This window comes from Eupeodes corollae, chromosome 1 (genome assembly GCF_945859685.1).
Source record: "Eupeodes corollae chromosome 1, idEupCoro1.1, whole genome shotgun sequence".
Taxonomy (NCBI): Eukaryota; Metazoa; Arthropoda; class Insecta; order Diptera; family Syrphidae; genus Eupeodes; species Eupeodes corollae.
This window is the reverse complement of record NC_079147.1, coordinates 140,003,088-140,028,406: the sequence shown is the minus strand read 5'-3', so window position 1 is coordinate 140,028,406 and position 25,319 is coordinate 140,003,088. Positions and strand designations below refer to the sequence as shown.

At 34.5% G+C, this 25,319-nt stretch overlaps 2 protein-coding genes across 2 annotated transcripts; both read left to right on the top strand.

Annotated features, from left to right (window-relative positions):
* Positions 1-6,469: 6,469 nt before the first annotated feature.
* LOC129945146 (piggyBac transposable element-derived protein 3-like) lies at positions 6,470-8,796 on the top strand. The gene is made up of 3 exons (XM_056054807.1): positions 6,470-6,674; positions 6,816-8,625; positions 8,786-8,796. Exons 2-3 carry the CDS (start codon positions 6,816-6,818, stop codon positions 8,794-8,796), a joined length of 1,821 nt encoding a protein of 606 aa, XP_055910782.1. The 5' UTR covers positions 6,470-6,674.
* A 13,221-nt stretch (positions 8,797-22,017) lies between these two features.
* On the top strand, positions 22,018-23,825 carry LOC129941554 (uncharacterized). Its single transcript, XM_056050229.1, has one exon. It carries the CDS (start codon positions 22,738-22,740, stop codon positions 23,620-23,622), a length of 885 nt encoding a protein of 294 aa, XP_055906204.1. The 5' UTR covers positions 22,018-22,737; the 3' UTR covers positions 23,623-23,825.
* Positions 23,826-25,319: the final 1,494 nt, after the last annotated feature.

Here is a 25,319-nt window from a genome sequence, read left to right as displayed (position 1 = left end):
TTTCGGGTGAAAGATTTTCCGAGCGAAACTCACAATAAGGGTGTATATCTCGGTTTAACGATATAAGATAGCATTAGGTTTTCGAAACATTAAATTCCACACGGTTCTTTATTCCCCATCGTGCAAAATAGTTTGGAATTTAATGAGCTTATCATATTTTGTAGTTGCAGTTCTACATCCGAAGAAGTGGGATGTGAGTCTAAAAACGAATATAAAAAGCTAAGAGTACTATCGTCAGCGAAACAATGTATTAGTTTAGAAGTTGCAGACAGAAGAGCATTAATAAAAATGAGAAAGTGTTGGGGATAGAACAGAGTCCACCAGAATTTATTTTGTCGTTTTCAGGCATAAATCCATGCATACATTAAATGATACGAAATGTAATTATTAATCCAATGAAGGAGGGATTCATGAAAACCGAAAGCACTCATTTTCGATAAAAGAGCCTGATTCCAAACCAAATGCTTTTGAAATATCAATTACATTAACTAGCTTTCTCCAAACGATGTAAAGATTCGCTCCACTGTTTGATAAGATGAACCATGAGTTCACCAGCGGACCTATTGCTGCGAATGCCGTATTAATGCTCATTAAGAAGCTTCCGATCTTCGAGATATTTCTTGAGCTGATAATTAATCTCCGTTTCCATGACCTTGGAAAGAAGGGACCTAAGTGCAATCGGTCGGTAATTAGAGGGTAAGGAAGATTATTATTGGAGATAGGCTGGAAAAATCCTATTTCCATCACATCTGTCCTACCGGAGAGTATGACAAATGGAAAAGCTTATGCAGTTTTGCCACCGTGAAGAACACCTCTTCACAACAATAGCGGGGATACCATTCGCACCCGCGGATTTATATATGTATGTTGCACGCCTTCCTGGCTTGCTCGAACTTATTCCGGTTTTCCTCAGTTGGATTGGCTTTAAAACAACGGAATTACGGGTGAACGAGTTTCTGAGCGAAACTCCTGATTTTGTTACCTGATATCCCCACAGTCTCGAAAAATTGTTTTCCATTCTGTGCTAGAGTGAAAGTTACCAATTCTGAAATTCAATAAAAATGATAGCATTTAATTTTATTTTATATTTATATTTATTTTGAATATCTTTTGCTCTCCTTCATTATAAATGTAGTTTATTTTTTTTATATATATAATATATTTTAAACATCTATAACTAAAATAAAAACATGTATACATTTTTTATATTTTAATTTTACATTCCATTACATGTACGAGTATATACTATTTACCTATACGGTAATCATAATAATTTTATAAACTATTTACAATTTCATTTTACTTTAGTTATTTTTTTTTTCTTAGAAAAATAATAATATATTTACTTTTTGTTTATAAATGTACAATATTATATATGTAACAATATAATCGTATATCACAAACAAAATATTAGTCCTAAACTCGATTTTAGTGAATAGTGAACATGTATTATTTGTTTGATTTATTTTATATAATAGAAATCTGAGAATCAAAAAATACAGTGTTTTTTTGTTGTTTTTTTTTTTTATATTTAAATATATTATGTATGTGTGTTTTTGCTTAAAAAATAAATGATAGAAAGCTTTGAAAAAAGTAGTATCTGTATTGAATTTCTTAGAAGAACAACAATAATTTATTGATTCGTTTCCATTTGCAATTCCAAATTTTGCACTGGCTATTGTTTTTATTTGTTTTGTTTGTTAATAACATGTTATTACATAATGTATAGGATATTATTATTATTGTTATTTTTAATCTAAATAATAAATTTACATTGCATTATGATTTTTTTTAGTTTTTAGGCTTATTTTATTTTTTTTTGTTTTCATATATTTTCTATACCTTTTGATATTTATAACATTTAGTTAGCATAGTCTGTGTTTGATTCTATAAGTATATTTGTGTAAATAATTGTAGAAATACATTTTAATTTTGTTGTTATTCAATTAATAAAAAAAATAATCGTTATGAGTCAACTGAGAAATAAGAATTCAAAAAATAATATAAACAATTTGATGAAATAAGAAAGAAGTGAATGAACTGTAACTGAAAAGGCGTTAAAATTTTAAGCGGAAGCGTGGAAAGGTTTGCAATGCAATAACGGAAACCACTTCAATTCAATTCAAAGATGTTATTAGGTTCTTTGTTGCTAATTTTAATAGAATAGACTTGGTGTTAAGTAAACAGGTCAAAGACAAGTTCTGCCTTTCCACCTTTTCTTAATTTTTTAGTTTTCGAGCGAAATTAGATATTTTTTCTTTAAATAAATTTTTCATACTTTTGTATTTGTAATTTCGACGTAGGCTTAAAAAAGTGGCCAAAATTGAAACTTTGCACTTTGGATAGAGTTTTAAATTTGTAGACACGTGTAAACAACCCAATTTTTTCATCCCGTGTGTTATTGCCATCTATTCGTCAATTTCATAAAACTTGTACAGTCAATTTGACTTTGAACGTCACCCCTGCTAAGGCGCCTGAAAACACTCCTGTCATGTCTTATTTTAAGTTGAAAGCCTGTCAAAACTTCTCTGGCAGTTTTGTAAGTAACCGCCATTTATTGTGACAACGGTTAGCAAGGAGGACGTAAAAAGTGGAAGTAGAATATATATTTTGTATTTAAGTTTATTTATTATAACCATCGCTTCAGGAAATAAAAAAAAATATTCTTTATTACACGTACAACTTTAAGACGAATTATTATTATTTCGATTGCTCCGAAAGCGACCGCCATACCGTGCACCTTTTTGCTACCCCCTTTTATTTTTTTCTAAATACTCCTAGATGAAGAGGCTGTATGTTTTTGAGTTATGGCGACAAACTGCGAATGAAGAAAGACTCCAAAAAATTGTGCAACTTATTGCTTCTGAAAACGATATGGTGAGTTCTACTCGAGATTTGGAGATGTTTGTTAGTAGTATGATCGGGAGAATAAAAGTTAAATGGGAAAAAAGTAATAGAAATTACTTCAAGATTCCTGCAAGAACATCGAGGTTGGTTAGATCAAAATATTGTTTTGCCAGCTAAGTGCATAAGCCCATCTATACAAAGTATCAGTTCGGAATCAGGAGCAGAACCCGGGAGGCCAACAAAACCATTTAGAGATTGCAGCATTAATGTAAAAAAAAGAAAAACTAAGGATTTAGTTGACACCAAGTCTCCTGAAGAGTTAGCACTTAGCCAATGAGATAAGTTTAAGGTCTTCGGGAAAAAGGGAGGCAGCAAATTTGGTTAAGGAGTTGTCTTTTTCTTCACCACCTTGTGCGACGAATCTTAAACAGGCCAGAAATACAATGCTAAAGCCAAAACTTTCTCCCAAAGAAGACTTGGGTCTTATGAAAGATGCGAAATTGAGTGTTCAGCAATATAAAGTAATAAGACAAAAAGCTAAAGATGCTGGAAGCAATTTATTCCCTCCCTATTACCTCGTATTAAAAGCTAACAATGCTATGAACAATGCTATTCTCCAGAACAAAGCATACAAGTCACTCATACATCTGTTGAGGTAAATTTACAAACCCAAATAGCAAAAAGAATTTGAGAAGCGCAATCTGAAGTCATTGAACAAGGAAAGTTTTACGGAAGTTCTGTTCAAAGCCGATACAAAGAAACCTTAACGGAGGGTTTTAGCGATGAAAATTTGTTTTCACTGAATTTAGTGCCTATAAGACTCGTGTGTGAGAGATACAAAAGCGTTGTTTGGCATAATTCCGGACCAAACTCGACAAGGTTTTGTAGACCTGTTCGCTTTTCCATGACAAAAGAAACTAAGGATGTCATAAAATTAGAAACAAATAGAATGCGAGATAACATCAAGGAACTTGTTCTCACAAACATTCAAATCAAAGATTTGCATATCGAACTCAGTCATAATCTAATTATGACTATAGTAGACGGTAAAGTTTGCAGTGCCCTATACTGAATGCTAGGGTTGTTTAAACATCGATAGTAAAAAATGATCGTATGTATTGATATTTTTAAAAATACTATCCATAGTTTTTCACCTTACAAGTTTATTTGTGGTGAAACCCATAAGAAGCAACATAAAATAAAAAACACACTAACACTTATGCATTCATATGAGATCAAACATACAAAAACTGCAATGCCAGCTGTAACAGCTGACAATGTAATGAACTGACTTCTAACTCTAACCTCATAACAATGCACAAGTATGCGATAAAAATAAATAATAAACACATTGTCATTAACTAACACTTATGCATTCTTATGAGACTCCGCTCATTATTATTATACTTTGTCTCCGACTCTCTGTTTCTCCTATCCTTTATTTTGTGTTATTGTTTCTGTTCGGGTTCGGTATTCTTGATCGGTTTGTTATTTGTATTTATTGTTTGTTTAAATTAAAAAACAATAAATCTTTCCTTTACATTTGTTTATTTTTGTTCTCTATCAAATTTTAAGTAAGAATTCATATTCAGTTTATGTTTTATGTTCTTTTCTTACCTTATCTAGTTTATTTTGTTTAGTTTATCTAGTTGTGTTTTGGGAAATGCTTACAAAAATAAAATCTGCTGTTTGATTTTTTTTAAAGAAGGGGCTTTGAAGGATTATGTGAATTGCACTCTGTTCAAGAAAGACTATAAGCACTCAAGAAACACCAGTAACCTGAGTTATCACCTACAAAAATATCCTCACAAACCACCGAAAATGAGGCTATAGAAGATGCAGAAGCCCAAGTTGAATCCCCGGCTCTAAACAAATATAGGCAAAGAATCAAGACCTTCTTTGAAAGAGATAAAACTTATCAAAGGAGCTCAAAAAAAAAAAAAATACGTTGGTGGTCTCTACGTTGAGATGATAGCAAAAGACTACATGCCATTCCGCACTTCCGATCGGGAGGGGTTTCGGAATTTTGTTCGTGGCCTCAACAGTATTAGATACGAAATCCCAGATCGAACATATTAAAATCAGTTCTTCTACCATCTTATTGTAAGAAGATAAAAGATAAGCTCAAAAGTATATTGAGCAAGATAAGCTACTGTGCCTTAACAACAGAACATGTGGTCCAGTGTTGCGAACGAGGGGGTCTTGGCGGTGATATGGCACTTTGTGGATGGAGGAATTCTTAAATCACCACTGCTGAAAGTGGTAGTAATTGAAGGTCGTTATACAGTGAATTCAGTGAATGCTCCTTATCCATTCACAAATTATTTTGGCATTGCATATGGGTATTACTAGTGCAACTGAATCAACCTCTGTGGGTAATTTTTATCCTTACTATTTTGAAGACGTTTGTGTTTTGATTGCGTCTAAAAACAAAAATTTAATTTTTGTCAGAAGACAATTTCAAATGTAATTGGATTCACCTCCACACGTGTTCGCTGTATTTCCAATAACGGCCTTCCAGGAAAATCATGGTACTATGGATTTTTAAAGCTGTCAAAAGGACAGGCTATTGTTACAGGGGAAGCAGTTAGATAATGATTTCGGAATGCGCCGTCATTATATTCAAAGTAATCAAAGACAGAATGTGTATACCACATCACTTTTTTTATCTTGCTTGACCATCCAATATGAATCTCATATTTGATGCATTTGTTTATCTAACGTAGGGGAAAGGCGCGAACAGTGAGACAATGCAAACAGTGAGACAATTCATTTTTCTCTTTTGTGAAAGCATGCACCCTACTGTAAGAGTTTCTTCAAATATAATGCATTGATGTATTGTTTTTTATGCTTATATTGAAAGAGAATCATCATACGCTTAGTTATAGAAAAAAAACTTAGTCTGAGAACTTACCGTTATTCTCTCATATAAGCTAGACCAATTTCACTCATAAAAACAACCATTATATATGGCTCATCTGAATAGGTTCAATGGCGAAAACTTTAGTTTGCGTTTGGTTGCATCGGACATCGGGATTCATTCGTCATTTTAATTTTGTCTGCCGATATTTTTTTTTAGTTAACGTTGAATATAGGTCGCGGAAAACCTTTAACAGAGGAAGAAAAGGGGAAAATAAAAGCCTTTAGAGAGTTGGGCTTAAATCAAAGGCGTATAGCGAAAAACATTAACAGAAGTCAAAATGTGGTGAGCCAGTTTTTGCGAAACATTGAAACATATGGAAAAAACATGAAAGGGGGGAGTTATACAGCCACTACCAAAGCTGATAGACGTGCAATAATTCGTGCCGCTTCCAATTCTCATGACTCCGCTTCAAAAATTAAGGCAAAACCCGGTGTAAATTGCAGTTTGGCTACGGTAAAACGTGTTATTAAAAGTGCTAAACATTTAAAAAGAAAGAAATTAAAAAAAAAACCACCGCTAAACGAATCCCGACAAAAAATTCGTCTCCAGTTTTGCAAAACTTACATGTCGTGGAAGTGTGATTGGCAACAAGTAGTTTTCTCAGACGAAAAAAAGTTTAATTTAGAGGGGCCAGATGGCTTGAACCCTACAGCGCACCAATACCAATACAATGCCCCAATATAGACTATGAGTACACACAGCGCCATCTACTATCTAGTAGCGGGACAAGAACCTATTGAAGTGCTTATAATAGTACAGTTATTTACAAAATGATGGTTCTGATGAAAAAAATGTTTTTTATTTCAAGTAAGTTTCCGGTTTGTTAAAAGTGAACGACGGTCAGATAACTTATTTCAGAAAAGTGGTAAAATTTGAAATTTTAGCTTCAAAACGATTAGAGAAGGTAAGTTTATGTTTCTATTTGTTGTAAAAAATGTTTTCTCCTAGAAAAATTCATATAGTACATGAATTCACCATATTTTTGTATGTGCCAGATATGGCACACTGTGCAATAAGTGTATCAAATTATACGGTTTATTTGCAGATGAAGCCTAACAAACGTCTTGATTCTACAGTTATTGACCACAATCTTGAGGTGCCGTCTGGTAGCGAAGATGAATTGGAACTGTCCAATGGGGATAGCGATGACGACATGAACAAAATTCAGGATCTGGTGGTGGGAGAATTTGAAGTGCCTTCTGGAATACTGCAAAATGATCCAAACAGCATACCCAGTCGTCAGCCTAGTAATACCAGCTATTCGTCACAGCCGAGTACTTCTGGTGTCGTAAACTCTCGATCCAGGCGGACATCATCACGAGCTCACCCACTACCCAATCCATCTTCAGTTCCACCAGCTCAACCGACCGTGAATGTGAGACGAATGAAACGGAGGTATATATGGAAAAAGACGGAGTTTCAACCGCCCGTTACTACATTTACAGGCGACGACATACTGGAGGAACCGTACATGGGTTTTGAGACACCATTACAATATTTTTTGTATTTTTTCGATGATGATTTGTTGGAACACATTGCTGAGGAATCTACCAAATATAGCATTCAGAAGGATCCCTCAAAACCTCTTTTGGTCTCGAAGACAGATACCAAAAAGTTTTTAGGTATCTGTCTCCTGTTAGGACTGGTCCCACAACCAAATATTCGTATGTTTTGGGATTCAGACTTAGGTTTACCCATTATCACTGAGACCATGACCTTGACTGATTTCGAGAAAATACGGAGTGTCATTCACTTCAATGACAACCAAAATTTTATACCGAGGGATCAACTTGGACATGACAGACTTTTCCGAATTCGACCCATATTGGAGGCACTAAAAAAGAAATGCCAAGCTGTTCCAAAGAGAGAAACCCTTTCGGTCGATGAGCAAATGTGCGCCACAAAAGCTTGCAACTTTCTTCGCCAATACCTTCCCAACAAACCTCATAAATGGGGTTACAAGTTGTTGGTACTATGCGATGATAAAGGTTTTGCATATAACTTTGAAGTTTATTCCGGCACTGAAAACGCCGATCAATTTAGGCTTCCTGATGAACCTGATTTAGGTGCTAGTAGCAATATTGTTGTACGTTTGTGTCGTTGTGTTCCCAGGAATAAGAATTACAAAGTCTTCTTTGACAATTATTATACTTCACCTGAATTGATATCCTACTTGGCTAAGATTGGAATTCATTCCTTAGGCACCGTCAACAAAGGCCGTTTAGGAAGTAATTTGCAACTGCCATCTCAAAAACAGTTATCGGATGCCAATAAGACCCGTGGATACTCAGAAGAATGGGTCACTACTGTAGACGGGGTACCAGTGACAACAGTTATGTGGCTAGATAGCAAACCTGTGGTTTTATTATCTTCTTTCGTCGGTGAGCAGCCTAAAGACAAAGTAAGACGTTTTGATAAAAAACGTAAACAGTACATAGATGTCGATGCCCCAAACGTAATTCCACATTACAACCGACATATGGGTGGAGTGGATTTATTGGACTCCTTTATCGGAAAACATAAAATAAAAATGCGTACAAGAAAGTGGTATATGCGAATCTTCTACCACTTAATTGATGTGATGCTAATAAACAGCTGGCTTTTGTATAAAAGAGTAGAGTCGCTGAGACAAAACACTAAACTGATGAAGCTTCGGGAATTTCGACTGGAGGTAGCTAAATCACTGTGCTTATCTGGAGCATCTATGACAAGAAAGAGAGGACGACCATCATCATACATATCAGATATGCTTGACGAAAGAAAGAAAAAGAAGCCAAAAGCCAACATACCACCTAAAGATGTTAGGATCGACGGAATTGACCATTTTCCTTGCTGGTCAAATGATAGACAGCGGTGTAAGTTACCAGCTTGTAAAGGTAAATCCTTTGTTTCCTGTCAAAAATGCAAGGTTGCACTTTGTCTGAATAAGGACAAGAACTGTTTTTTAGCATTCCACAAATAAAGTTCTTTTTTTCTAATATAAAAACTGGTTGATTATATTTTTCTTATAAACAGACTCAGTATAGACTTTGAAACATTCATTTTCCTTAATAAATTATCCGCAATTACTACATTGTTTTATTACTAAATATATATCCTACTAAGTAAATATCGGTAAGGTAATGCATGGTGTGACATATGTGGGACATACTTAAAAAAAAAAATGTCTAAGTTTATGTTGAGTTGTGATTTTTTCCTAAAAATAAAAACACATTTACTACCACATATATTTTTTTGGAAGGAAAATAAAAAATCATGCACTGTAGGGTTAATTATTATTTTCATGACTTACGAAAGGAGGAGCATTATCTTAGCCGTTTTCATAGCTGCGAAGGGAGTGTAATGGTGTGGGGAGCTATTTCGTTCTACGGGACCTTTGAGCTCCAATTTCTTACATCAAGAATGAATGCAAACTCTTACAAAGGTGTGCTAGAAAAGGCTTTCCCGCAGATTTCTGACTTGTTTGGACCAATACAATGGACATTCCAACACGACAATGCACCTATTCATACAGCGAGAGCGGTAAAACAGTGGATCGAGTGCCAAAATGTGAAGATGTTGGGGTGGCCTCCATACTCCCCTGACCTGAATATAATAGAGAATGTGTGGGGACTTCTTTCACGTAAAGTATATGAGTCAGGGAGACAGTTTAAAGACAAAAAGTCATTAATAGAAGGTATTAAAAAAGCCTGGGCAGAAATTTCGCTTCAATATATTGAAAATTTGTAGTTCTATTCCAAATCGAATTTACGAAACTATTTTAAAAAAAGGGGGGAATACTCATTACTAATTTATTGTTATACATTCCAACTGACACAAAAGTGTAAAATAAATCAATAAATTACAATCAATTCTCTTGTTTAATTGCTTTTTATTCGTTGAACCTATTCAGATGAGCCATATATAATGGTTGTTTTTATGAGTGAAATTGGTCTAGCTTATATGAGAGAATAACGGTAAGTTCTCAGACTAAGTTTTTTTTCTATAACTAAGCGTATGATGATACTCTTTCAATATAAGCATAAAAAACAATACATCAATGCATTATATTTGAAGAAACTCTTACAGTAGGGTGAAAAAAAATTGAACCTATTCAGATGAGCGGCAGTGTATTGACCTTATTTATTTACTTTCTTTATTTATTAAACTCTCAAAAGACGACGAATTAAACACTAAAGGAATCAACGACGACGACGACCGACGATATAAACAAAAAAAAAATGATCGTAATTCTTGACTTGTCAAACTGACATAAATGACATCAAGGGTTACGATATTGCGAGTCGGTAATGCAGGTCAGAATTAGAGCTAAGGATAGGTTCGGAGAGTAAGAACGGGGACAATGACATCAATGAGAAATCTCAGTGAGATATCTGAGTGATAGGTATTCTTTTGGGAGAATGGGGATGATAGGGCATCAAATGTATCCAAAAAACTGGTTGGCTGAATTGTATTTGCTAATTTAGCACAAAATGTTGACGGTTAGTGTCGGCCGAAAGAAAAAGAAAATTTCAAATCTTTCTTTTGAAATCGACCAGCCACAAAACAAGTCCTTTTGCTTTGAAAATAAGCTGTTGATAGACACCCGTTCGACCAATTTAAATTTTTTTTTTTAACCACACAAAAAAAAAATTAAAAAGGAAATTACATAACTCACAAAAGCAGTGGAATTCAGAGACAAAAGAGGTAAAGGAAATAAAGAAGATATAAGTACAATTTTTCAATTTACATATGTATATAAATATATATATTACGTATATAGATATAGATAATTTAAAATTTTTATCGTAAAGGAGCTTGAGTTCATAGACAGGAGGATTGTTTTAAGTTCCCTGTCTGGACGAAAAAATCCAGAAACGCTAAGACAAAACCAAAAAAAGAAACTAGCCGCATACCCAAGATTGTTGCAGAAAGCGGAATTGGAGCGAACCGGTAGCCGTGGGTGGTAAGGCTCCGGTAAACTTAACAGTTGGGCCAAAACAAAGAAAAAAGAAGAAGACGGTTCGAATCGAGTTGGATATACGAATTTTTTTTATTTCATTTTTTCATTTTTAACAATCTATAATTAATTAAATCAATGATTCAAATTTTTTTTCGAAGTGGTCAAAGTCAAAAATTCAAATTCAAAAATTTAAACAAAAATTTTGATTACGCGAACCGTGTGTTAGTTTTTAATTCGCGAATAAGTTATTTGTACTTATTTATATATATATCGTGTGTATAAGAAACAAAGGCACAGAAAAGCGTGCACAAAAAAAAGGAAAAAGTGATACCTCCTTATTCTCCTGCAGCAGTGGCCACTACAAACAGGAGGACAAGGGTGAGTTTATTTTTATATATGTACATATACACAAATATACGGATATATATACGCACAAAATTTCTTTCGCGAGGGCAAGTGGGGATCAAAGTCGTATTCTTGATTGCGACAAAAGAGGATTGTATATCCCAAATTTGTGAATAAATCGAAAACGGGTTAAGATTTTTTTTGAATTAAACTTTGAATTGAAAACCGCAAGGGCCATTAGAGCTTTCGTAAATTTGTATTATTTTCAATTAAATCGAAGCTGAGATTTTAATAACCTGTGCGAGTATAAATGAAGAAAAATAACTTAAATGTATGTATATTTAGACAATTTTTGAAATGAAGTCGAAATCATAATGGTGAACTAAATTTTTTTGTAAGAGGATAAGAAGGATGAAGCAAGGATAGTAAAGAGATGAAGATATGAAGAAGCCTAGTCAAGGGGTTGTCCTGGCGAGGGAGGCAACCGTGGTAGGGTGGGTAGAGGCGACATACTCGCGCGAGTTACATATGATATAGCAGCAACTACAATTCAACCGATAAGTGCAGCGTCGGCAATGAAGGGTCAACAGCACGATCAACCAAAAAGTGCAGCATCGGCTAATAACGGTCAACAGCACTTCCAACCAATAAGTGCGGCATCAGCAATAAAGGGTCAGCTCAATCACCCACTAAATGCAATGTCAGCATTAAAAGACTATAAAAGCAAAGGCATAACCGATCAGAGGAGCCCAATAATACGTATGTAACCCCCCCAATGATCGCAGCGACTCTTGGACGGCGGATCATTCTGGTTTCTTATTAGTTTGTTGCATTTAGTATAAATTAATAAAGCGTAAGAGGCCTGTGGCCCAATGAAAAAAAAAAAAATAAAAAGTTTTTTTTTGTTTTTCTTTCTGCGGCCACATAAAACGTAAATCGCGTGAATCGACAACTTTAACGCTCAGGCCGGAAGTTAAAATTTTTTGTAATCGTCTTAGGTTCAAGAACCTAATGGGGCATATTTCCGGCAAGCTGAACCAAATGGCAAATTAGTCGTTTACACAAGTTTATAGAGAGTGTGCGTGATAAACATTGTTTATGGAATTTGCGTCATGCAGATTACCATAATCGCAATTTAATAAAAAAAGCAAGGGAGGATGTGGAAAAAGAGTGCGGTTTTGAAGGTACCTTTATTTATACAGGGTGCGCCAGAGAAACTTACTTATTTGAAAAAATTCCCGCGCGGTGAGTTGGGCGGGTAGATGGGCAAGAGGGGGCGCATCTGGAGGGGGAAGTTCCCAAGTTTGTTTCTCCCTCCAGTCAGTTGCCATCATGCTCTGGTCTAGAGAGCAGCGGGCCTTCGCAGTTGAGAGCTTCTTTTCTAACGGTCGCTCACTTGTTGCTACGCAACGTGCCTTCCGCGCTCGCTTTGAAATTCCTCCTCACAGACTCGTTCCTGGCCGTAATTCAATTCTGTCGTGGGTTAACTCATTTCGGGAGTGTGGAAGTGTCTCTAAACCCAGAAATGGACTTCAACGGACCATCAGAACTCCGGAAAATATCGAAAGAGTGAGGCAGTCAGTTGTGCGTTCTCCCCGGCGTTCGGCTCGCAAACACGCAGCTGCTATGGGAATTTCTGACACCACTGTTCGACGAATTCTCCATAAAGACCTTCAATTTCATCCCTATAAATTGGCTGTTGTGCAAGAATTAACTGAACGCGATTTTGTTGCCCGTCAAAATGCATGTGAAATGCTGATTGACAACCTGCCTGAAGACGCGATCGTTACTGTCTGGTGTGCGATGTCGGTAATGGGAATAATTGGCCCTTATTTTTTTGAAGAAAACGAACGCGCAGTTACCGTGAATGGAGCTCGTTACAGGAACATGATTGAGGAATTTTTTCTTCCAAGACTCGAAGAAATGAATGTTAGGAACGTGTGGTTTCAGCAAGATGGAGCCACAGCACACACAGCACGAGACTCAATGAATTTGTTGCGACAACATGGCCGGCACGCTCTCCAGATTTGACTCCATGCGATTTCTTTTTATGGGGTTATTTGAAATCCCTGGTTTATGTCGATCGACCACGGACCATAGCACACTTCAAGAACAACATTCGCGACGCCATTGCCAACATACCGATTGATATGCTGCGAAGAGTGGATACGAATTTCAAAAATCGACTTCATCAGTGTATGCGCAATGGGGGTCGCCATTTATCCGATGTCATTTTTAAGACTGCATAAAAAAAAAATTGGGATATTGTATTCTCAAATAAAAAAAAAATTTAAAACAATAACTGAAGTACTTTTTTTTTATTGACCTTTCAAATAAGTAAGTTTCTCTGGCGCACCCTGTATTTTGTATAATTTTTTTTTGTTTATGTACGATTTTTGATAACAAAACAAAGAATTTCTTGAAATTATTTCTAATATTTGTTGCTGTTTCAGAACTTTGATTGTTTGAGTATTGACTCTTGTGAGTAAATTTTGTTCAACGTCTGAGTGCAAACTCCTTCTTTATTTATTATGACGTTGTGCAAAAAACAAATTGTTTTTACAAATCAAATGTCCGGTAATCTAACAAATGTTAGCTTCTCTATTGAAAATATGGATAAAATTGAAGATGAACCACATACGCCAGATCCTTTAGACATCACACCCAATCGTCCTTCTTTCATAGTAAAAAGAAAGCTTGATGAAACATTAGATTTTCTGGAGTTGGAAAAAAGAAAACTCATGCTCCTCGAAAATGACAAAAATGAAGAAGGCGATGATTATCATTTCTTAATGGAATTAAGGCAGTCTATGAAAGCTATGAATGAACGCAAGAAATTGCAATTCCGTATGAAAATGCAAGAGAATCTTTATAGCGTGATGTATGAAGAAGATGATGACCATAGACATTTCAGAACTGGCAGTTCCACTGCAACTTTGTTGCTAAATTCTGTAAGCAGCAGCCCAACAATTATACAATAGAATCAAAACAGTTCTAGGTTTGAACCCGTAGATGAAATACAAGAATGTCCACAATATCATAATTATCAGACTTATGAACAGATTAAAAATATGTCACATACATATATAGAGTCGTTTGGGGTAAATGTGCGCAGCGGGGAAGTGTACGCACAGTTAATTTCTCGAAAATTACAATGAATATTAAGTATCTGTAAAAGCACAATTCAGTAGGTATCTGTCCTTTGCCTGGGTCGGGTCAGCTGTTGCTGCACTTTAGATTCGTTTGTATTGTGAAGGGAAGCCAAACAAAAAAAAGGTTAGTATCTCTCCATTTTAAAAACGTTTTATTGTTCAGTGATTTTATTATAACACATTAATTGCTAATTATTTATTGAATATATTATGTATACATTGTATTTGAGTGAAAATTTTACTGAATTTGTTGTTAGTTTGTTCAAAATAAACAAAATATTGAAAAAATAGCAGTGGGGGTGTCGTCGCCAACCTCGTCGCCGAACGCGTACAAAAAATGAGGTGAAAGGTCTCTTGCCTGTCGTCGTCAAACTAGTCGCCGAACGCGTATAAAAAATGGCAATCGTCAAATTTGCAAATGAAAGACTTAATTTCATTGGCTAGCCAATGGCAAGAGACCTTTTATTGTAAATTCTTAAAACAGACACGGGAATGAGCGGTTGATTGGAGTCGAAAAATTAATATAGAAGGCAGCGGTCGCAACACATAAAAAATTACAAATTTTTAAACCAAGATTAAATAAACTTAATTTAAATAAAGAAAAATTGCCTCTCTTTAACAGGGGGTAAGTGTGCACAAAACTTTTGGGGCAAGTGTGCGCGTGCGTACACTTACCCCGACAAAGAAATGTGAAAGGAAAACAAGTTTCGGTTTGTAGATATATTATTAAGGAATATAGTTAGCGGGTATACGTGTTGTATCTGAACAAGGAATTATTAGTATCTAATACTCAACAGTATATTATACTGTATATTTCTCAATCAAGTTAGCAAACTATGTATATATTATTAATTGTCACTCTGATTTATATTCTTCACTAATAATCACTTTTTGTACAAACGTGAAAGGAAAAACACGTATCTTAAATAAAGCAATTTAGTTCTTTTGTAAACGAAGGATTTTCTTTATTTCTTACAATACAATAATTATGACTCATTGACAAGAGTAATGAGATATCAGGGATACTTTTGACATTGTATGCACATATGAGGAAAATGGCTAATACCAATGCAGGTAGTCGAGGCAATGATTATGGTGAAAACGTTGCAAAAATTGGGACAAGATCACACTCAATAGCTACTCTTTTCACGGAGTACAAAAAGGTCGCGGGCTACAAGCAATTTGACTTCATCAATAGTTGATCTATTGACTGCTTTTAAAATGTCGTATGATGAAGTAAGATTATCATGTTCCAAATTCAAGTGTTGAATTTTTGACAAAGTATAAGAGAGAAAAATTGGTAGTTTTGGATTAAGCAATGTCCATATACCATTATTGACGGGAATTACTTACAAACCTGAAAGGAGAAGCGGATTAATGAAGACTTTAGGACCACTCACTCTTGCTATTATGCTCTCCAATGAAAATAAGTGGCAGAACAAAATAATTAATGCTTTGAGAGAATCGATCAGAATGCTACCAATGGCGGACCAAATAATTGATTGTCTAAAAGACATGAAAAGTTCTGATGATGCAGGCGCTCTTTTTAAAGCATTAGGTGATGTTTTAAGCATAACAGGTTCAAGAAATTTATTTCCCTTTATTCGCGTTTGTCTTGGGTGTGAAAAGATTTCCTGATATGATTCCAAATTTAAATTTTTCTGGCAAAGGTGGTTTAACATTTTACAATTCACTAGTAACTCAATTTTCATGGACAAAGAGATCAACAGCAAATACAGGCGAAATTGCTCAAGTTATTTTTCATTCTATGTTTGGCACATCTGCAATACGGGTTAAAGAATAGAATTTTTAATTGATGTAATTAAAAATAAACGCATTGTGTATTCACTTATATATCCATTTTTAATTTTTTTCTAAGCCGCTAGGTGAATATTATGTATCCGTAATTCGATATGTTACGTGTTATGAATAAATAAATTTAATGTTTCCATCACTTTTTTATTATTCTTTTTTTCAGATGCCTCGAACATATGTAAGAAAAAATCCTGCAAAAAAGGTTGTGACGCAATGTCAAATTGATAGGACTAAACATCTTATCAGTCTGGGTTTAAGTCAGCGGAGGATGTTGGAATAAGCGAATGTGCGCTTAGAAAACGCCTCAAGCTAAACACTGCTGCCAGTTCTCTTGGTAACTTCAAAACGACATTTTCTCCTGATCAAGAAAGAGAAATAGTAGAGTATTGTGAGAAAATGGACAATATATATTATGGAATGACAATTTCAGCAATACGGAAGTTAGTTTTCCAATACGCCACGGTAAACAATATTCCAAATCGCTTCAACAAGGAATTGCAAATGGGTGGACGTGATTGGGTTGAATCCTTTCTTAAGCGACATAAAACAATTTTCTTGCGACAATCCATTGCAACAAGTCTTGCCAGGGCAAAAGGGTTCAATATGGTGCAAGTAGATAGATTCTACAGAAACCTTAAAGAACTCGATTTCGGCGCAACTAGTATTTATAAACAGGAATGAGTACTGTGCCAAAAAAAAACTCCAAGAGTAATTTCAACTCGTGGAAAAAAAAGTAGTGGGCAAAATTGTGTTCGCAGAAAGAGGTATAACAGTGACTGCAGTATGCTGCATGAATGCCACAGGACATTATGTCCCACCGGTTTTCATTTTTCCAAGGTAAAGAATGAAAGACGATTTGCTTGATGGTGGACCTAGTGGTTGTATCGGAATGGTATCGGACTCAGGGTTCATTAACAGTGGGCTTTTTATAAAATGGCTGCAACATTTTAAGGAGAACGTACACGCAGGAAAAGATCGACCTACTCTATTCGTCATGGACAACCACTCATCACATATTTCGCTAGAAGCTACCATCTTATGCAGAGAAAGTGGAATATCAATTTTAAATTTACCACCCCATAGTAGCCATAAGATCCAGCTTACCATAGATAGGGGCACTTACCCATAGATAGGGGCAAGTGTGCGCAATCTGACTTGCTTATGTTTTTTCAATAATAATATAAGTAAATTGAAAAAAATATATAGTTTTACTTTTTTTTTATAAATATCCAAATGTGCAGCTTTGTAATTTAATAAAGCCCTATATTTTATCTTCCATATTGCGCTTGGAATCATGTTTCAAAGTCGAAAGTGCGTACACTTACCCCTAACGACTCTACAAATGTACTAAATATGCTTTGTATAATATAAATACACTTGCTTACTTAAAACTATTAGTTTTTGTAAATGTTCATAGCTTGCCTCATGGTCAGTGACAGTCTTTTCGTAGCATCAATTGGTACTTTCTGATTTCTGTTTTTTTTTTCAATCATTGCCGATATCTACTCGAAGATTTACTCAAAAGTTTCATACGATAGTATTCCTTAAATTTTTCAGGAAATTTTAGCAGTCGTGAATGAAGATGATGAAATTCACAGTAAGTTCTTCTTTCTGTTACAATTGAATGCACTTGAAACCTCTTATATATGCTTTTATTATTTCCTAGTCATTGCACGCATTTTGCTTTCTTCATTGCCAAAACTTGAATAAAGTTTTAATAATTCAAACAATTAATCGCTTGAAGTTTCGCTCTACTATAAACACTCAATAGCTAGCGATAACTCAAGCGAAAATGTAACAAGCGATGGAGCAATTATCGTCGCATCGCGCGTAGCGTTTACGCTCGGTCATAAACATAGCCTAAGATAAATTTGTAAGGATAGTTTTAAATCGATATTTTTGAATAAACTTTTTTTTTATAAAAACGAATTAGAACAATTTAATGTATATGTACCACAATTATGGTATTACGACCAATTTGATTTCATAAGAGAGCAGGAAACACAATTGGAGAGCACAGTAACATTTGATGAATCATTTGAAATAGAAAATGTAAGTAAATTTGTGCTTAATTTTTATTTTACTTTTTAAATGTTAACATAATAATGCACAGTAAAAATATGTATTTTAACAAAATTGTTCTGCCTTGTTATTAAAGTTATAAGGAGCTATGTAAACAAATAAAAAAGCGGTTCAATTTCAACAATAGAAAAATTTGTGCTGATTGCCCCAAAGGAGCGCAGCTGCTGAAAGGAAATTCTCATTATAGTCAATGCAGAAAAACTGATTTGCAAAACAGCCTTAACACAAGAACTCTTGAAAATATTATTTTAGCTAATGAACTAACAGACCCCAAAACGAACTGTTGGGAGCCCTCATACTCACCTGGCATTCTTGACTTTTTTTTAATCAATTTAGCTTTGTAAATGGCGAGTTTAAAAGAAAGTAGGGCAAAAGCAATAATTTTGTATATGTACAGTGGCGAGCAAAATAATAGCAGTGAAATAAAAAAAATAAGTTTCGTTTTTATTATTATGTGTAATTTTTTTGTCATTCTCTCTTATGTGAGGTTCATTCGCTTCATTTATAAATTTTAATAGAATTTGTTTAGTTAATGTTTTTTTTTTTTTTTAATAAAGTGGGTTGTAGAAAACACTGCAAACCAGAAAAGCGCCAACTCATAAAATTTAGAAAAGAAATTCAAAACTTAAAAGGAAGTTCAGGAATTTGTTAGAGCTGATAATTTTGGATGAGGGCACCGTTACCGCCGCCAGTTACATTGAAATGGTAATACGACCTGTTGTGATCCCATTTTCACAAAGAGTTGGCGACGGGTTTGTTCTTATGCAAGACAATGCTCGCCCACATACGGCCCGTATCACTCAAGCAGCTCTTTCTGACGCCAATATTTCACTTTTGCCGTGGCCAGCAAAAAGCCCAGATCTCAATCCCATTGAGCATTTATGGGACCAGTTAAAAAGAAGCGTCAAAGAAAACCACAGCAGCGTCAACACTAAACAGGAGCTCATAAACGCGTTAAAAGCGTGTTGGGAGCGCATACCCGAACAAAACGTGAAGCATCTTATCGAGAGCGTACCAGATAGGCTTATACAGTGCATACGGAGTAGAGGAGGCCCTACTCGCTACTAAGCAAAAGAAATCAACGCGAAATCATAACAACAAATAATGAAATGTAAATTTTTCTGTTTCTTTATTTTTTTGTAAGTTTACCAATAAAATGTTTTTTCTGTGTAATTTGAATAAAGAATTTTTTTCAGTGTTAAAAATGTGTACAGTATTATTTAATACGACGCTCAAACATAATTACCAAAAAAAAAAAAATATAAACACTAATATTTTTCAGATTAGGCACAAAAAACCTAGTGGGCCCTATTTTGTTTTGAGTAGTTTATATTCCGTAGAAGGGAATTTCCAGATTGGTGATATATACCTTCAGGGGTACTTAGAGGGAGCCAAAGATTCATTAAACCTACAAACGAAAACATTGATGGAAAATACTATAGAAAACTTATCATCTTTACTATCTGGACAACAAAAGGCCCTTGATATTAGTTTGCAATCAATAGAAACTTCAGTACAAAATGTAGAAGTTATCCAGAGAACAGTTCAAACTACAATCGATGAACTCAACAACTCTACCAAAGAGATTAACTGAGCTACCAAAGAGTTGACTGTTGCATCATCATCAACCTCTGCAAAATCAACAACTTTAATTCTACCTCCTAAACCTGCAGAGACTACTCCATCCTCTATAGAATTAAGGTTGGGACAGGGTCGTGTTTTGATTACATTCGGTAAACCAAACAACACTGTTAGTATGAACGGAGAGACCTTGGCTGACATGAAACAGTATCCAGGAATAGGAAAAGCACTTGCTAATGGGAACTATCAGGGGTTACTCAGAGTATCTCGATGTTGTTTAAAAACATGGATATTAGCCAATTGTCCAGAACTACCAGTACTTATAGAGATTTTCTCTTAATCTAATCAACTTGTTTTTAACTTTCATATCATATAGTCTCTCTCAACCGACCCTTCACCAATAGACAATCATATGATTTATCCCTGATCACCAATTACGTTGTATGATACGATTTAGAAAAAAAAAATAAAGATAGAATTGAGTATTTAGTTGAATCTGAACATTACTCGATATAGCTAATGATTTTCCCCCACCAGTGGTAAGGGATCTGAAGCTGAGAAATTTAAAAATAAAAATAAAATCATACAAATGTAAATTGTGTGTTTAATTTCAATTTTTTAAAAAGTTATCCCGAAGATAAAATTCAAGCGTTTGATAGCCAAGGTAAATGCAATACAAAGAACCCAACGCACCGATCCCATCGAAGATCAGGAACCACAACCTTCTACTTCAAAAAAGGCTCTATCCATCTGGGAAGACCTCAACAAAAAAGTTTATGCGGAACTAATAAACATAAATCCAACAGCTATTGGCATTATAGAGTTTGAAAAGTACCTGGGAGTAATAACCCTACCAAAAGATAAAGACCCTTTAAAATGGTGGCATCAAAAAAAAGAAAGTTACCCCAGAGTTTACGGAGTGTCAATAAAAAAAGCTTTGTATAGCTGCGACCTCTGTTCCTTCCGAGCGAGTCTTTTCAAAGTCCGTACAGGTTTTGATGTAATGAATTTGTATTAAATGAATTTGAAGTTTTGTTTTTTTTTAAACAAACACTACCAACAAAAATTTACTTATATGTTTGTTTTATTTAAATTTTATGATCAGAATTGAAAAGACATCATTGAAAAATTGAATTTTTTTTATTGAAAATATCCCTTAAAATAAGTTTGTCCTATGGGACTTTGCACATGTAAACATTGCGTTAAAAATTATAAATGTCAAATGTCATTTTTGTCTGGAATTTTCTCAGATCTCTCTGAATCTGAATTTGAAGTGGTTGGTTTGAAACTGTGCAAGTAAGTAATTATTTAAATAAAGGCGTTGGAAGTAGAATATTTGTTGTTTATTGTTTATTTAGGACGGCGTCAACAAGGTCAATATCATAACAATTTAAAAAGACAAAAAGAGAATGTAAGTTTACTGCCTAGTTGCAAAGAGAATATACGTACATGAGAATGTCAAACACAAGTTCCTTATTACGATGCAATATTCGCGGAAGCAAATTTTAAATTGCTTCGGGTTGAAAAAACGATATTGTCCGTCACATAAAATCAGACAAACACAAGCAAAAGGTCGAAGCATCCATCGACACGACTTGATTCATATTTTCGAAAAAGTTGCATTTGGTGAGCAACAGCCTGGCACCACAACTTATTTCAAATAAAATTTTCTAACGAAAAATAAAATATAAAAGTTCTTTTGGTTTTTAATGATAGTGATGAAACATTGCCACCGGTCGTAGTGTTCCCTTACCAAAAAGTACCATCGAAAATAATTAATAGCATGCCAGAAGATTGGGTCGTTGGTCGCTCAGAAACCTGGGGGGATGCGGACGGAAGCGACTTTTCAAATTGGCTTAATCAGCATCAGATTAAAAGACCAGTGCTTCTTTTAGTTGAAAGACGCAAGTCTCATATATCACGCACTTTAGCGAATTATGCTCAAATAATCAGATCATTTTGTATTCCCTCCCAAATAACACAACGTATATAATACAGTCAGATGTTGGAGCTTTTAAAGGCCTCACGAGTGACTACAAGAAAACTGTAAGAGAATAGAGAGTTAAGTAGTGACAAAAACGAATTATTGCCAACTGTTAAAAATCGTTTCCCAGTGATAAGAAATGCATTCTGGAAGTGTGACTACACAAAGTGCCTTCACAACAGTTTGGAGAAAAGTAAATGAAATCACGGAAGTAACTGCCAATGAGATGGAGACAACATAGAAAGTTTTGTCATAAATTTTGAAAGCCAAAGTATCGAAAAAGGGATTGACTTTCAAAATTTAAAAAAAACTCTCAAAGATGCTCACAATAACCTTCCGAGTTCCTGAACTACTTCAAATGGAAAATAGTCTTGTGCATTTTACATCTATATTAACCCTCTACTGCATACGAAGCCAAATATGGCTTTTCACTTTTACTCCTTCTTCTCTCTAAAAACAAATCTTTATACAACACAATTCTCTTCTATGCATTTCTGAGAACACATAGCGTAACGGATACAATTATTGGCACCCCCTTATATTGAACCAGCTATTGGCACCCGTTCATTCATTAACGATTTTTTATAAAAATTATCATCCTAGCAAGCCAACGTATTTTTTTTCGTAGACTGAAAATTATTTCCCACAATTGTGCGTTTTTGTTTTAACGAATTAACTCTTCATTCAGTGTGTGTCAGTGAAGTTGTGAAAACGTGTTAAAAAAAGTAAAATTATTGCAAAATTTTGTGTGTTCCTGTTAAGACAAACAATTTGGTAAGACTTATTTATCTATTAATATATGTCTATTTTATTTTAAAGTAGGGTTTTTTCATATCAGAACTAAATAAATTTTACATTTTTAATCACTCTTTGTATAAATTATTGCTAAATTTATAATAAAAAAGGTGCCAATAGTTGGTTCCAAATAAGTTGGGGGTCCAATTATCAGCACCCGGGTGCCAATAATTGGTTCTATGGAACTACAACTATTGGCACTGTCAATAAATATACTTTTAAGACTGCCAATAACTATATCATACAAACGTTACTTTTTAAGGTTTGAAAAATGCCAAGAACAAATAAAAATTACAAGGAAAAGGATGTTCAAGCTGCTCTATTGGCCATAAAAAATGGACAAATGACTAAAAAAGCAGCTTCCAAGAACTACAAGATACCACGATCTACTCTACAATTCCGATTGAGTTCAAAATTTATAAAAACGCGTCCTGGGCCCGCAACGGTCTTAACTGACGAAGAAGAAGCGACTATTGTTGAATGGCTTAAAGTTTCACAAGAGAAAGGGTTCCCAAAAAGAAAAGAAGATGTTATTTATGCTGTCCGAGAATTTTTAAGGCAAAGTAATAGAGAGCATCCGTTTGGTAGTGAGGCAATACCAGGAAAAGGATGGTTTAGATCCTTTTTGAAGCGTTATACCACTTTGACTTTCAGAGCAGTTGATCCAGTTTCGTCAGCAAGCGCAAATGTGGCGGTAACAGATATTTTTGGCTGGTTTGACTCCATACAGGACTATTTGATCAAAAACCACTTTTTCTCAATCCTTGAAGATCCTAGCCGAGTATTTAATGGGGACGAAACAAATTTTTTACTGTGTCCTAAATCTAAATCCGTTCTAGCTGCAAAAGGATCAAGAAACATTTATGAAGTTGATAGAGGCCAAGCCAAATTGAATTTAACTGTAATGTTTTCATTCAACGCAATGGGATCAATGTGCCCTCCAATGATCATATATCCTTATAAGAGATTAAAGGACGATATACGCAAAACCATTCCTGATACCTGGGGCTGCGGAATAAGTGAAAATGGCTGGATGACAAAACAAACATTCTACGAATATATTTCAAAGGTGTTTTACCCCTTTTTGACTCAAGAAAAAATAAAACTACCAACAATACTCTTTGTTGATGGACATAGCACACATCTTACACTATAAGTAAGCCAGCTATGTGTCAAACTTGGCATTATCCTGATAGCTCTTTATCCCAACTCTACACGCATTTTGCAACCTGCAGATGTTGCAGCTTTCAAACCCCTGAAAAACGCCTGGAACAATGGAGTAGCAGATTGGAGGCGGAAGAATCCCGCAGAAAATCTCACGAAGGAGAAGTTTGCTCCTCTTTTAAAAGAAGTTGTTGAAAAAAGTGTTTCTCCAGCTACCATTGTTAATGGTTTTAAGGCTTGCGGACTGTTTCCTTGGGACAAGAACGCCATTCATTTCTCCAAATGTTTAGGCAGATCCAAATACAGCTATTCCAAAAACCTTCAATACGACTTGAACCAAAACGATGCATTTGAAAGTTTTTGCAATATAATTGGACGACAGAAAATAGATCAGCTCGAAAGTTTTAGTTTGGATAGCGAAAACACCGATGAATTAGCACAGATGCATGAGCTCTACAATTTTTTCAAGACCAATGAATTTAAGCGAGTTGGAGAGAGAAAAACATTTGTTAACAGTGCTACACAAACTGATCCCTTTGACTCGGACATAATCGATGAAATAGACATAAATGCGATCAACGATTTTTTGTCTGTTGGAGACGAAATCGAAAATTTAAATACGAACGATACAGATACACAAATAATATCAAACGATAATGTCCCTGTCCTAAATGTGAGCGATTTATTAGACTGGCCTGAAACACCACTACGTAAAGGTATCAAACCCCAAAAACAAAATAAAAGCTTCGTTATCACTAATGTTACATGGATCGAAGAAGAAAAAAAGAAAAAAGAAGAAAAGCAACAACTTGAAAAACAAAAAGAAGAAAAAAAAGTTCAAAGACTTGAACTGAAAAAAGCTAAGGAACTTGAAAAGATTAATAAAGTTAAAACTAAAAAAATTCAAAGGAATCCGAAAAAAAATTAAATTGCAAAAATGCTTCCTCCAAAAGCTTTTTTACAAACAATAACCTCTCCAAAAACAAAGATATCGAATGAAAAATCTCCCAAAAGACAGATCTTACTCAAAAACTCTCCCGAAAAACAGATATTGCTTGAAATCTACAACGAAGTCAGCCAGGAAAATGTTATTACTCAAACCATACCAAAGGTTAAAAGTCATGTAAGGAACATGTTTTTGAATCCAGAAGAAATCGGAGAAAATAAAATTTGTAGTGGACAGATGTGTTTTTGTTGTACAAATTTTATGACAAACACGATTGGCTCCGAAAATTGTAGAATAAGATGCACAAAATGTATTAGGGAGTACCATATTAAATGTTTAAAAATGCTTAAACATGATATTCTTCCAGCTTTTGTCTGTTCTTTCTGTAAATTAAAATAAATAGATTTTAAGTTTTATTTCAAAAATACATATACTAAATGAAAATTATTTGAACTTGTATTATCTTATGTGTACTTTCTACAAAATTTTCTTTTATGTTTATTTTTTTATTATTTATTAAATTTAATTAAATTAAAAACATATTTTTTATTTTTATTAAAGAGTATTTAGCTACAGTGAATAAAAAAAGCTAACAAAAATAAAAATTTCTTTGATTTCAAGTGTGCCAATAATTGTAAATAATTAAGATGCCAACGATTGTGGTCGGGTGCCAATAATTGTAATTTTTGGTAAGCTTTTTTTAATTTACCATTTTTACTATCTTTATAAAAACAAAATAAAAA